The sequence below is a fragment of the Poecilia formosa genome, unplaced genomic scaffold (genome assembly GCF_000485575.1).
Source record: "Poecilia formosa unplaced genomic scaffold, Poecilia_formosa-5.1.2 Scaffold6, whole genome shotgun sequence".
NCBI classification, from domain to species: domain Eukaryota; kingdom Metazoa; phylum Chordata; class Actinopteri; order Cyprinodontiformes; family Poeciliidae; genus Poecilia; species Poecilia formosa.
This window is the reverse complement of record NW_006799945.1, coordinates 2,592,570-2,606,549: the sequence shown is the minus strand read 5'-3', so window position 1 is coordinate 2,606,549 and position 13,980 is coordinate 2,592,570. Positions and strand designations below refer to the sequence as shown.

The window sequence follows — 13,980 nt, the reverse complement described above, 5'->3', positions numbered from 1 at the left end:
GTAAAACGCACATAGATTATTAAATGCTTTAACTTTACCTTGTTATCTTAGCAGAGGATGCTATTTTAAAACAGTTGTGGAATCTAAATTATTTCCCATAACCATCCTGTTCTTCTTATCCGGGTGTTTGAGAATAGTTGGACAGATATCGCATCCCAGTGAAATTGAAAGACTAACACCACTTTTTCTGAGGAATTACAACCATGATACTTACTTTTTTTTTCATTTTCCAGTGTCACAATTACAGTTCAGTCCTTACAGGCAACTGTAACATCCAGGCTTTACCCTGATTGAGTCTGGAAATAGCTCGAAGTGCAGCTGAAACGTCGTCCTTGCTGAATACCAAACTGGCCTGATAACTTACGGGTTACTCTGATAAAGTAAAATGTGCACTGGCTGTGCCAGGCTGGAACATGAAATCAATTAGTTTTATAGGTTAAAAATAAAGTCTGAGGAGAAAATGCAGGATGGTGTTAATTGAGTTCACAGAACAAAGTGTGAGGTTGTACCTGTGAGAATTAGCAGATTGTACAGGCGGCATGTAGCAACGGGAGTTAACTAGCGCGAGACGAGAAAAAAAACAACTTTTGCACAAAGGTGAATGACAAAAAGACGCCTGTTAGCTAAAACCCAAGAGTCTCTCATTTGTTTTGGAGAGGTCTTGTTGGTATTTCATGCTACCATTTGCTTTCGGGACGAGCACAACTTCTTACAGAACCCACTTATTAAGTGAAGCAGCTGCATTAAGCAACACCTCAGTAATCAGATGTATTTTGGTGAGGGAGCTAAGCTTCATCTTGTAAATTATGCAGGTTTATCAGCTTAAGTGTGTCACCTAGCTCAGTTTTTGTTAGGTGAAGGTGTCAATTAACAAAATTACTGATGGAAAAAAAAAGGATCTACCAGAGAGAATCTACTTATTGGTTATGTTTCATGGACACAGTTGGCTGACAAGTAAAATGCTTTCCTCAGAAACATACTTCAAAGAAGATGACCCATATTTTCCTTCAGCTCATTTAAGAATGAGACAGACAGATATGAACACCCAGCAGATTTGTTAAGGACCATGGATGTACCTGCAACCTTTTCTCTAAACTTTTATTTAAAGACGATTTTAAATAAAACACAACAGCAACTACATGACGCAGAAGTGTGCCATTTTAAAATTCCAATGTTTTTGAATATTTTATTACAGCGAGAAAGAATCAGTGTTTCAGTAAAATGCAATAAATTAATTTAACTTTTTTTAAAAACATCAAAATTCTGTAACTTTGTCCAATTTTTCATTCTTTCATATTTAATGTTAAACACAATCAAATTGCAGACATCAGATGATCAATAATTATCCTTAAGTTATGTAGAAAGGATGATACTGTGATTTTTTTTTTTCTTTTTCAAATTACTGGTACAAACAGTTAGGGGTAGATGTATGAGGTTATTAGCTAGAAGTTTGTAAGAATCAATCTGCACATGCTATTAACCTGAACCCAACACAAACAGTCAGAGACAGATGTGCAAGGCTAGCAGCACTCTGTGCATGAATGCAACATTATTTCTTCAGTCATTTGTCTTTTCTAAAGTTTGGAGGGATGTTTCATCATGTTGGGGCCTGAGGTTCTCCGCCTTCTTCTCATCTATTAAGGTGGAGCAGAGATGTCTTATATTTTCTACACTTTTCAACAAATGCCTTTTTATTTTTTTCATTCCATTTTTTGCTGAACGATGAATTTAAGCCATAATCAAATATCTTTACTTTGCAACAAAAAAAACTAGAACATAACATTTTCAAGAGCTTTCAACACCTAAAGTATGGACACAAAATTAAAAGTAGAAGTACATTTGCAGTGGCGGTGTTATCAAATGTCACATATTGAATGTTGGTCAATATTGACACATATTCCAAAGAAATGCAGATTGCTCTACTTAGGTTAAAACTTACTTGGCCAAATTTTATCACATTAGTCATAGTTATGAGGAAAAAAAAAAATTTAATAACACCTCGAAATGTAAAGAAGAGCTTGCACCAATTCGTTAAAAAAATCCCCCTTTATTCATGTGAAATCAAAATCTGTAAAAAACAAAAGAAAATGAAATGTGTATCAAAGTCAAAGGTCTCATTTCAGATAAGATGTGACTCATCGGCTTTTTACTGGAAATGATGCTGACTAGTTTCCTTCTTTCTTTCTTTCTTTCTCTCAAATTTCAAGTTAAATCAGCCTTTGAACCCAACATGCTTTGAAGTTAATTTCAATGAACAAAACAGAAGATATGCTGAGTCTAATAGAAAAAATAACCACATCAACCCCAGCCTTTAACTGGTGTTTATTAAACATAATAGATATCTTTATTGGCTTCCCAAGGTAGTGCCTCAAACCTGACTGTTTCTTGTATTTGAACATCTTTTTGTACTAAATGAAGCCACATTAACAAAAGCCAACATTAAACCCCATTTGCATCTTTGCTTATAAACAAATAGTTTTTTTGCATCCTGTTTTAACCTGGATTTGTTGCTCCAATCATAGTATTGATCCCCATCTTGAGCAATCAGCAATCAGAAATCCCTGTTTTTACTTTAAGTGATCACGAACACTAACTTATGCTTAAAACTGTTTTTGTAATTCTGACAAGTGATATTAACACATCTGTTTGTTGGCATAGCATAAAAACAATCAGATTTTTGCAGCTTCTTCTTGCACTTTGATGCTCTACAGAAATGTTGGTGGTGAGAAGAAAGGGAGAATCAAAGATTTACCGAAAGAGACGTTTTAGGTCACAGGATGAAATGGCAAAACTCTGCCATTAAATCTGAGGTGTGGACTCAGATTTAATGGCTTTAGATTCAACTGGGTAAAATCACAAAGGGATTGGGACTTGACTTGAACATTCACACCAATGACTTCACTTGGACTTGAACCATTTATTTAGAAAATACTTGCACCAAACAGAAGGTCTGCTGCAATGTAGCTGTACAAACCAGCCTGCTGCACGCTTCTGGCAATTTGCAAATATTTATCAATCTGTTGCTGCAACACACATGATGAATCTCTGGCATGTTGCTTAAATGCTTTTCTTAGGCATAATCAAAAAAGTGAATGTTGTGAATAAGCTAAATACTTGTCACTCTTAAAAAGGGGAAACTCATAGATTCATCACAGAGTGAAATGTTCCCACCCTGTGTTTGCTGTAGTTTTAACAATCATCACTTAAAAATAATGAAAAACCCAAATCCAGTCCCAGAAAATGGAAATATTACATAAAATTTATAAAAAGGGATGCTTTAAATCGAAATGTCAAGTTACTGAAAAGCATGTTCATTTTTGTGCTCTAAATTTTGCATGAAATACTGCATTGATATGGCATAATATGGAAATGAACAACCTGTTGAAGCACAGTGGAAGCCCAGGTTCTAGTATTGACACAATATTCTAATTATTTTAGCTGTTGCTCTACCAGCCCTATCAAACAGGTGTACACAAAGTTGGATGAAAATAACGGGAGGCAGAGAGGATGCATTGCTGCATCACCCAGATAACTCTGCACATGGATGCTGAGGCAGATTCACTGACATCTTAATTCCAGACAGTAGCAGGTGCATCGGAACGGATTCTTAATTGCAAGCATGTAGACTGTAATGTTTGTTGCTTGTAGCTGTTGTGAGTTGCTTGGCTTCATGTTCGACATTTGAACGTGAAGTCAGAGCCGCAGCAAATATGCAGGCCTTGTGTTTGTTGGACCCACCGCACAGTGCTCTAACATAAAGTGCACTTTGTGTTTTAAAATTAAGTAATTAAATTAAGTTTAAAAATGATCAAATTTGCATTATGTCAAATGGGGATTACCGACAGATGTTTTCTTAAAAATTTTATAAATCAAGATGTTCTATCAATGTAATACTTGAAGTTTACACACTAATATGCTAAAAAGAACAATTTGGAGTGAAGAGAAATAAACATCATAAAAATTGTTTACATATGCAATGCTGTAATAGTTGTGATAACCCCCAGATCTAACACAACTAAGAAAAAATACAACTTAGTTCACAAACTCAGGATATTTTTGAATATCCAGAGTTTGTTTTTCTGAAGATTTGTTGTGATATTGCAGAAGCAGGTTTGTTTCTTTTTGTTTTGCTTTGAAATCTATTTTATGGGTCACTCTCCGCTTGTTTGAGTTAATATTTACTATAAAACAACAACATATGCCTTGATTTTCTGATAGTTTCATTGTACTGTATCTTACTGGATGCTCCAGCAAACAAAAAATACATGAAAATAATGACATTATTGATTCTTAATAACAAATTAATGTATAATTATAAAACTTACAATATAATAACTTACTACTGCTTTGTAATTCAGTGATTCTTGAGAATAGGGACAAAATGGGTTTTAATTTTCCCATATATATTTTTTTATTATTATTTCTCAACCTTATGTATTGAAATATGACAAATAATGTTTTGGAAATGTAAAGATGCTAAGTTGCAGGCTCCCAGTTGCAACATTTAAAAAAAAAATTACATTCGACCTGACCCAGAACTTTGTCATCACCATCTGATAAAAATAAATATAAAATGATTTTTAAAACAAAAAACAACAAAAAGTCCATCTGACGGAGTTGACAGTGCATGACGGAGTTGACAGAACTGAAGGTGGTGACAAACTAGTGAATAAAATGAAAAACTTGGTACATGTGAAGTAATGCAATTTATGCAAAATGTATTAAAATGAATTAATTGCACATTTAAGTGAGATTTGACAACATTTTCACTGAAAGAGTCACAAAAACCTGACATCTGACGGAGTTGACGAAATGCCAAACTACCTCAATTTATATAATGTTATTCTGAAGGAGGCCATATTGTAGCTCATCAAGCCCATGAAATCTTTACAGTTTACTAAAATTAAGCTTTTATTTCACAAAATTTCATCAAAGTTTTGTAAATTGTCAGTTATGGAGTTGACACATCATGGTTGTGACAAACAATTTAGGAATAAAACAGAAGAAAAATCTAAAGAATAACATAAGCTAACCAGAGCTAACTAGCCCTCTTAGCAAAGGAAGAGAAAGGAAGAAATCATGGGGTCCTCAGAAATTCTGGTGCCCCCCAATAACGCCTGATTTTTTTTTTTTTTTTTTTACATTCTTTACCTACGGAAGCGCATTTCTATCACGCAGTAAAAAAAAATTTTCGATCGCTATCTTGTTATAACGAGATACGTATCTCGTTTTAATGAGTTACGTATCTCGTTTTAACGAGATACGTAACTCGTTATAACGAGATAGCGATCGAAAAATTTTTTTTCCTGCGTGATAGAAATGCGCTTCCGTACTTTTCATGTCTGACGGTGTTGACAAAAACTAGGGACAAATTTCAACGGAGTTGGAAGATATCTAAAAATTATTTTTAATTCAATTTATTGAAACTTTTATAATTATTCATATGACTACTTATACTTAATTGTCATAATGTATAATTTTAGTATTTGTGTAATTGTTTTAAACTACTATGATGTATTGAGCTATGCTCCGGGACAAGGGCTTTTACAGGCATCATCCACCGACTACCATGTTTAAAATTAAAAAAAAATTCAGCAAACCCCAGGAAAATATATATTGTTGTGCTCACATGACCAGGTTAGTTTAGTCAGATATTTGAAAAAATTATATTTGTTGTATATTTTATTCAAATTTTGTGCTTTATCTATAGGACCTGTTTTGTCCCTATTCTCAAGAATCACTGAATTAAATTACATATTTGGACAAATTACTTACTTAAAACTTGAAATTCAAAGTTTCCTGATTTGACTTGACTCTGGAACTGTGTCCCTTAATTTTGGACTTTGAAAATTCATGTCTTCACTTGACTTGAGATGTACTTTTTTCCATACCATTTTAAAGCTGATATTAGAACCAACCCTGGTTTAGCACTGGAACAGTTTTGATGGGGGGGAAAAAAAAAAGTCATTTAACATCATTGCCTTGCTTTGGCCAGCAGTCTCTGTAATGACCACATCCTTCAAAGCTGGAGACATGGAGACGTGTGGAGACACACACGGAAAACAGCATCCCTCTGTCTGTAAACGACACCAGTTCAGCTGAAACGCACAAAGTCACACAAGAAAGAAAACGCTCCATAATAATTATAGTACATTTACCCATCAGCTCATTCCCTGATGCATTTTCCCTGTCCCATCCCTGTCTTCATAATGAATTGGATGCCATGGTTACTGTTGCTAAGAAACAGGCCAGTCAAATGCTCCTAATCCTAGCGCTGTTGACAGTGAGCTGCGATGAGGTAGGGGAGGATGAAAAAGGGAAAAGAAAAAAAGGGATGAAGACTGCATGTGCATGCATATGTGTGCATGAATCTGTGAAAGTGCTTCATGGGTGTGGCATCATGAATGTAGAGGTTTATAAGCAACAGCTGATTCTGCAAACCTGCTGTGAATTTAGTGTCTGTGAAATAAAAATAAAATAAAAAAAAGCAAGGTTGTGATTTTCTGTTTGGCAAATATTAGCCCTGGCTGCAGGATCAATTCTCTATCGCTAATGCTTTGCTTATTTTAGCAATTCATCTGTCACATTAGACAATGATCAGTAATAATATCTTCTAATGAGTTTAGAAAACAAATACTCAGCTCAGTGAATCCAGAATCTAGCCTTGAATTTTTCATGCCAATCCTTCAAAAAAGTTTGCTTCATTCAGAATCTTAAATATTGATAAAATGCACCTGGAAGTTTATTTATTATACAGAAGCTAAAAAAACCACCCCAAAAAACAGCATTACAGGTCTCATGTCATTGCTTTCACCTACAAAGCTATCTCGGTACATTTTGTCTGTCATCCTCCATAATCTTTTATTAGTTTGTCCTTTAGAGGAGATGTCATGACCTTCCTCTTATGCAATCCCAAATCAAGGTAAGGCACATGCACGGCTCAGAGGATTATTGTCTGTAAGTCTCAGCGGAACCGTAAACATGCAAATGTCAGACAAAAAGATTAGATTTTATAAAAAATAAATAAATACTTTGAAAATAATTCTGATTTAAAATTTCGTGTGATTTCATCTCTGGGTTCTGCAGTGTGGCTGCCGCATGTTGAGACATTACTAATTTAATAAAGGGGGCAGAAGAAAGATGGCAAATCCTAAATAATGCAGCTCTCAGGTACAACGAGTTTGCTGCTAAATGCAAAGAGGCCTGGCCTCATAAGGCACCGTGAAAATGAACCTCGATGAATCATGCTGGTGTGGCCACACGTTTAAACTTTTTTTTTTTTTTTCATTTATGGAAACAAAGCAGGGACATTGTGGTGGACCTCCTCATTAATACTTAGACCTAATTTAATCCACTGCGTTTGCCTGTGCTTTTGTACATGAGCCAGTCTGCATCAGTTGTTGGTGTTTGAAACAAAGAAAGGAGGAGCTGCAAGCATTAGAACTCCTGCCTTCCCCCAGCTAACCTTTTCCTTGCACTCCCCATTAAGAAATCTTTCAGCACAAGTGTGAAGTGGCCGGCAGAAGAGACGAGAGCCTCCCTGGGCTCAGCTGGCTGTCTCCTGCTGTAGTCCCAAAGCAGTTGCAGTCATGTTTTGACACCCAGGAAAGAGGAAGAGCGAGGTCAAGCAGCCCGACAGCATTTTGTGCTGTACACAATGTTTAGGGCCCAGTCCGCAGTTTCCACAGTTTTGAAAGAACTAAAACGACCTAAAATGTCCTAGAAGAATTCAAGTTATTCAAAATTTTCCTTACATGGGGAAAATATATTTGTGAATAGGTGCAAAAGCAAATCTACTACAGGAAGACGGAGAATATGAAGTTTTATGTCCTAGCCTTTAAAATATTCGTTGTGGACTGCAAGAACCTGAGATGTTAATAACAACAAGGAGCAACTGATCGTTGGGTATTTGGGTTGAAGATCCTACCGGTGTAATAAACATCAACTTTCTTTCCTGACAGCATTCTACCAGCATGTTGCTCAGTAGACATGAACCAGATTCAACATCAGAAACAAAGAGACAGGCAAGCAAATATTTAGAGTTTTCAGATGACATTTATAGTACGTGCAGCTTAGTGAATAAGACTTTAGCTTGGAAGCATTTTGAGTGATCAGTGTGAGCAAAAGTATGCAATCTAGATTCAATCTTTTTATCTATTTTAAATGTTTTAAGGTTTCAGAAAATCATTTGCGTAAACCACAGTTACATCTTGAGACTAGTGTTGTTTGAAAGTCATAGATGTCCACTTTGTATTGGGATATACAGTATCACATTAGCTGTTAGCCTCTAAGGCTAAAAAAATCTGGATTTATGCAACAGGAGTTAAGACTTCTGTAGCAGGTGAGATGTATGCAAACCTCAGAGAATTCATTATAAAGCTGTGTTGTCATTACATTTGTCTTCTCAGCCTTCAGTGTCTTCTGTAATTTAGTTTTCTGATACATATGTAAAGGTTTCGCTCACCTGTTTTCTCAAAATTGTATCATTTTCCTTCAGTCCAAAAATATTGCGCTTACGCCATTGAATAATCAGCATCTCTCTTTCTTTCCACTTTTTTTTTCCAAGCAGTGCAGATCTTGTGATTTGCTTAGAGCATGTTGTTTCTGTAACCTTTCAAAACAGCAGTCCTCCATCTGACATCTTCCCAGTCACAAGCTGCTGGCTAGTCGCCACATGCCAGCAGCTGCCATGAACAGATCAACTTTCTATTCTTCTGTTTTCTCTTATACATTCAACATCACATGAGTGCAGGACGCACAGATTCTCCCCAAGGCGTGCATGTATGCATGCTCCCACACAACCGACAGATCGTAGGGTTAAAATACTCCACGATAGACGTGGGAATCTGTTTGCCTCTGCAAACTATTTGGTTGCTTATTGAATCAAATGAGAGAGACATGGAAATGTGTCAAAATTGTTTATAGCTAATAGCTCACATAGCAAACACAGAGTATTAAGAAAACTTAGGGGGTTCCAGTCAAGTTGGGTGTGTCTCCATTGGCAGAGTGCTCCTCTCTATATGTGGGAAAGTGTGTGCTCAGGAGGTGGTCGACGCACCAGTGATGTCACTTTGCACATGTTGTTCAGCCAGTTTCTCAGAAATTTCTTGATATTTTTCCCTTTGTGGGTTGCTCTGTCCAGCTGATGCGGTGTGAACTCTTCTGCCACAATTGATAAAAAGACTTTGACCTCAAGATCTGACCGTGGAATTATCAGTTTGCAGCTTGCAGCTTGCCATCTTGCGGACTGATGACGGTGGTTAAAATGTTGTTGTTTGAGGAGTCTGTAACGACCGTCCTCGCTCGTCCAGTGACGTAGATCCACTGGCCAATCAACGATTGCGGTCTACTGCCAATCAAATCACAAAAGGGTAAGAGCTGCACAGGATCTGAAAATGGAGATGAATTTGGCTTGTTGACTGGGAAAGGACCAATTAAAACCTTTTGTGCAGGAAATTATACTTCATCACAATCACACATCCAAGTTGATAGGCCATCTTAGCTATTTTTCTACATGTAACTCCTTTTGGCGATGCTTTTCTCCCTGCATTGTGATCCTCCACAAATATGTAGAATAGCAGAATGAGATGCTTTTAAAATACAAAATGATATACTTAGCTATCTCTTTGGCTGCAACAAAACAAACTACTAATTTCATATTTGTAATAGTTTATAGCTGTGCGTCGTTAATGCCTGGAGCTGCTTGGCTGCAAAAACCCAAATAGAAATAATGTAAAGTTAGAACTTGTGTTATATCAGTAATTCACATAAAGGTCCAAACGAAAATCAAAGAATGGAAAAAAAAAATCTGAAGTGTTTTCTTCCTTTTTATTTTGTGCACTTTTATTTTTTTTCACCGAGAGAATTTATAGCAGGAATAAAAGGTTGCTTAATATGCTTAATATGTTGGATTAAAGATTTAAGGTAAAGGTAAAAAGCATCCTACTCTTGATATCAGGTATTTTTTTACAACCATCTGAGAATGACTGAACCTAGTCCTTATGTAGCCCAGAAAAAAAAAGCAAGTTTTACTTTTTAACTTGTAGGCTCAACCACATTTCTATGCTGTTTAGACTGAAAGCAAAAGTTAATTCAATAACTTTCAATGTCATTTTTAGTTTGTCCTAAAACAAAGTTGCTTAGTAATGCAGCATTGAACTGTGGTCACTTAAAGTTCCTCAGATAAAAAAAACAACAACAAAACACTGTTGTTAATTTTAAAGCTCCTAAGTAATATTTGCAGGTGTCATGAACATGTACATTCAAACTTATTTTTACAAAAATAAAACTGCACATAGGCTCTATGAAGATGAACCTTTCTCTTTTTATCTTCTGTTCACACAGTCCATTCAGGTTATCTGCTTCACAGCATCAGCTGTGAAAATATTAAATAACACGTCCTCTTTAGCTGATCATTTCACAATACAGGACATGCAGAATGTGCTTAAAGATGTAATTGACTGTTTCACAGGAGAGAATGAGAGTTCAACCTGAGGCCTTGGTTTATCTTGGTCTTAAATCTCTGTTGACACAACAGGCGATTTGTACATTTGGTTGGTTAAGCAGATGTCTCTGACGTGCGAGGCTGTTTTCTTTTTGTTATCATCCCAACACTCTGTTGAAGCCTTTTGTGTCTGATTTTGTTAAAACCCACTGAAGATTACAAACCGTGTCGATTAGAACAGAAACTTGATTTAGCTATGAAACTTGCCTTTCCCTTGTTCTTAAGGTTTCGTGTTTCTGTGCCCACACAGAGCCGCATGGCCGAGAGCTTGCGTCTGTTCGACTCCATCTGCAACAACAACTGGTTCACCAACACATCGCTCATTCTCTTCCTCAACAAGAAGGACTTGCTGGCTGAGAAGATTAAACGCATTCCCTTGACAGTGTGCTTCCCAGACTACAAAGGCCAGAACACCTACGAAGAGGCGGCCGTCTACGTGCAGCGGCAGTTCGAGGACCTCAACCGCAACAAGGAGACCAAGGAGATCTATTCGCACTTCACCTGTGCCACCGACACCAGCAACATCCAGTTTGTGTTCGATGCCGTCACGGACGTGATCATCCAGAACAATCTCAAGTATATTGGGCTATGCTAGGACCTGACATTGGATGGGAGGTGGGTTCAGGTGGGTTTTTGCAGCGGGAGAAATGCAGGCAGCTCAGAAGCAGTTTGCCCCCCCCCCCACCGGAGGGCAATGTGTTAGTCTGTCTGCTTTCGAGGATTTTGCAGGAGAGAACTGGAGATAAAAATCTGTGTTAAGTCGGTCGGGTTGGACAATGCTGTTGAGTCAACAGAGCTGCCGGGCCGTGGTTGAGGTGGGAGTTTTTACCCTATGTGTTTGCACTGAATTTAAGTATGCAGAGACACCACACATAAACACACACAAACATCTTTATGGTTTGTTCACACACAAGGTATTTGGGTCAACTCTCCTTTGACAGAGTGACACTGGAAAATTCAAGATTACTCTTGTCAAACCTAAGGGTGAGATCCAAAGTGTGTACTGGCAGTTTCTTTTCCCCCTTTCTATTATTTGCCTGAGTCAATTAATGCTGCGTTATGATATATAATCTTGACAAATCAATGCTGTTTCTTTGGGTGGGGGGCTGTGGGAGGGGGGCAGTCTTCACATATAGGATACAGCGAGTGTACCTGATGAGGCGTTCCCCTTTGATCTGTGTTTCTGAAGGGGAACAAAAGTTGATATGATGTCACAGGATTGCTGTCAAAAAGGAAACTGCCACGACCTAAAACAAAAACAAAAAATAAAATAGGTGAAACTTGTTTTCAGCACACAGCAGTGCCTTGCAAAAGTTCAGCTGCCTCTTGAACTTTTCAACTTTTTTTGTCACATTGCAACCACAAACTTCAAATGTATGTCATTATGTTTTTGAGTGACGGATCAGCACAGAGCAGTGCATAATTGAGAAAAATGATTCTTGGTTTTCAACTTTATGTGTTCAGCCCCATTATCTTGGATGCCTCCAAGTTAAATAGAGTAAGATAAGAAGTCATTCAAGTAATGAATGCAATACACAATTGTTTAATTTAATCCCATTAGTCAGAGATTTCTTATTCTACTAATCAGTTCAGCTAATAATTATCAGACAGCCATTGACATTTCATTCTCACATAGTCAGCTGGTCCTAAAATATTAAACATTTTATATGTAAGTTAAAGTAGGACATGTTAGCAGAACACTGTGAATTACAAATCACTGAAACTGGTTCAAATGGCCTAAGAAGTTAAATTACTTTAGCAATTTTATTTAGTGGCATCAGAGTAAATAGGGTGAATATGAATCCAAGTCACACTTTTCAGAAGTCGGTTTGTAAAATTTGAGAACCACCAACATTATTGGGCACTACTTTGTCTTGCTTTGTCAAACAAAATCCTAATAACACACAACTGTGGCTGTAAGTGGAAAAAAAAAAAAGTGAAACGCAGGAGGTAAAAACACATTTTGCAAGGCACCTTATTTCTGTTCTTTCCTCTGGTTGACCCTCTTATGTCCTTCTTTTTCCTGCCTCATCTTTCTTCAATATTTATGTGCTTTAAAAATAAAAAAAAGTCTTTCATACTTGCTCTTTATAGCAGGTCACTGACTTAAAATTCCTGAGGTATGTCACACTCAGAAAAGTAAAAATCGTGTTTATGACCATTCCAAGAGTCCAGCAAGAGACAACAAAAACCGTGCCAAGATCAGTTTGTAAATAAAACCAGATCCCATACTTTTCTTTTTCTTTTCTTTTTTTTCATTTTGTTTTTATGGGAAATACATTAAAACATGCATGATTTTGTTACTTTGGGATACTAATATGTATTTTCTTTGGGATTATGTTTCTTTTTTTTCCTCGGGTTTAAATAATATATTCCCAAAAAATATATATAAAAGTCAAACACTGTGTACGATTGTACAGTTCTCAGAGAGGAATCTATTGAAAAAGAGATATATGAATATAAAAATGTTATGTTGATGACCAAGAAGATTACAATGATGTAATGACAAGAAAACACTCTCTTTAAGGTCATTATGTGAGGACAAAGTGGATCAAAGAAGAACAAGAATTTAAATCATAAAAGAAATCTTGAAAGTTCAATCTTCCTTACGTTATCTAAGTGGAAATTGTCAGTCGCTATGATGTAAATATACTGTAAGGTACACTCTTTGTTCAAACAAGTGAAAATAAAGGTTGAGTTGGGATACTGTCCGTGACATAAAGAGAGAGCGAGAGACAGAAGAGGAAGATGCCTCTCCACTCTTCCCTCTATCTTTTCAGCTCAGAGAACAACTCAGCCAAGGGCTTCGAGCTTGGCTTTACAGGATGTCCACTTCAACAAAAATCTAAAAAAAAACAAACAAAAAAAAATTAAACAAAAAAACGAGATAAGAAATATAAAAGGACGATAAGTATGAATAAAAACAACTTATGCAAATTTCTATGGTGTAGTGAATGTGTTTCTTGGGTGATTTTTGTCTAAGTGTTCCTGTTTCACTGTAATTATGCATAAAAACAGTTTGCAACCTCCAAACTCGTCGTATAAAAGGTGGTGGCGAGGGGGTCCTCTGCGTACAATGTAGCCATTGGAGCAAGAAAACTTTGGGCATGAAGTATGCAATTAAATTACTCCTGAATGAACTTGGCCTCTGTGTGGTGGGATGACAGGATTCCGCTCTAATTAGTGTATAAACTCTCGCTGACCCAACGGGTCTGCCTGTTCACAGACCACGCTCTTTCTAAACCTCACAAGACATAAATTAGAGTTTATTTAGAACGTCTACAAACCTCTGCATGAGAAGAAGAAGGACTAAATGTGGAAATTTGCAGTAACTTAATCTTACACTGGAAATAAAAACAATAAATAAATCCAGCTTTCAATGTGCGCACATTCACTCAGTGGAGGGAAATAATATTGAGGAATCATTGTTTTTATGTATTGCATCCTTCTTCCCTGGAAGACGGACACTGTGTGTG

At 36.7% G+C, this 13,980-nt stretch overlaps 1 protein-coding gene across 2 annotated transcripts in view; it reads left to right on the top strand.

Moving 5' to 3' along the window:
- The window catches only part of gnaz (guanine nucleotide binding protein (G protein), alpha z polypeptide), a 41,445-nt gene extending 28,081 nt beyond the window's left edge, over window positions 1-13,364 (top strand). For both annotated transcript variants that reach the window (XM_007567041.2, XM_016679281.1), the window contains exon 3: window positions 10,755-13,364. In XM_007567041.2, the coding sequence (XP_007567103.1) occupies window positions 10,755-11,099 (345 nt within the window). In that variant the 3' untranslated portion in view covers window positions 11,100-13,364. The remainder of the gene's footprint in view (window positions 1-10,754) is intronic.
- The last annotated feature ends 616 nt before the right edge of the window (window positions 13,365-13,980 follow it).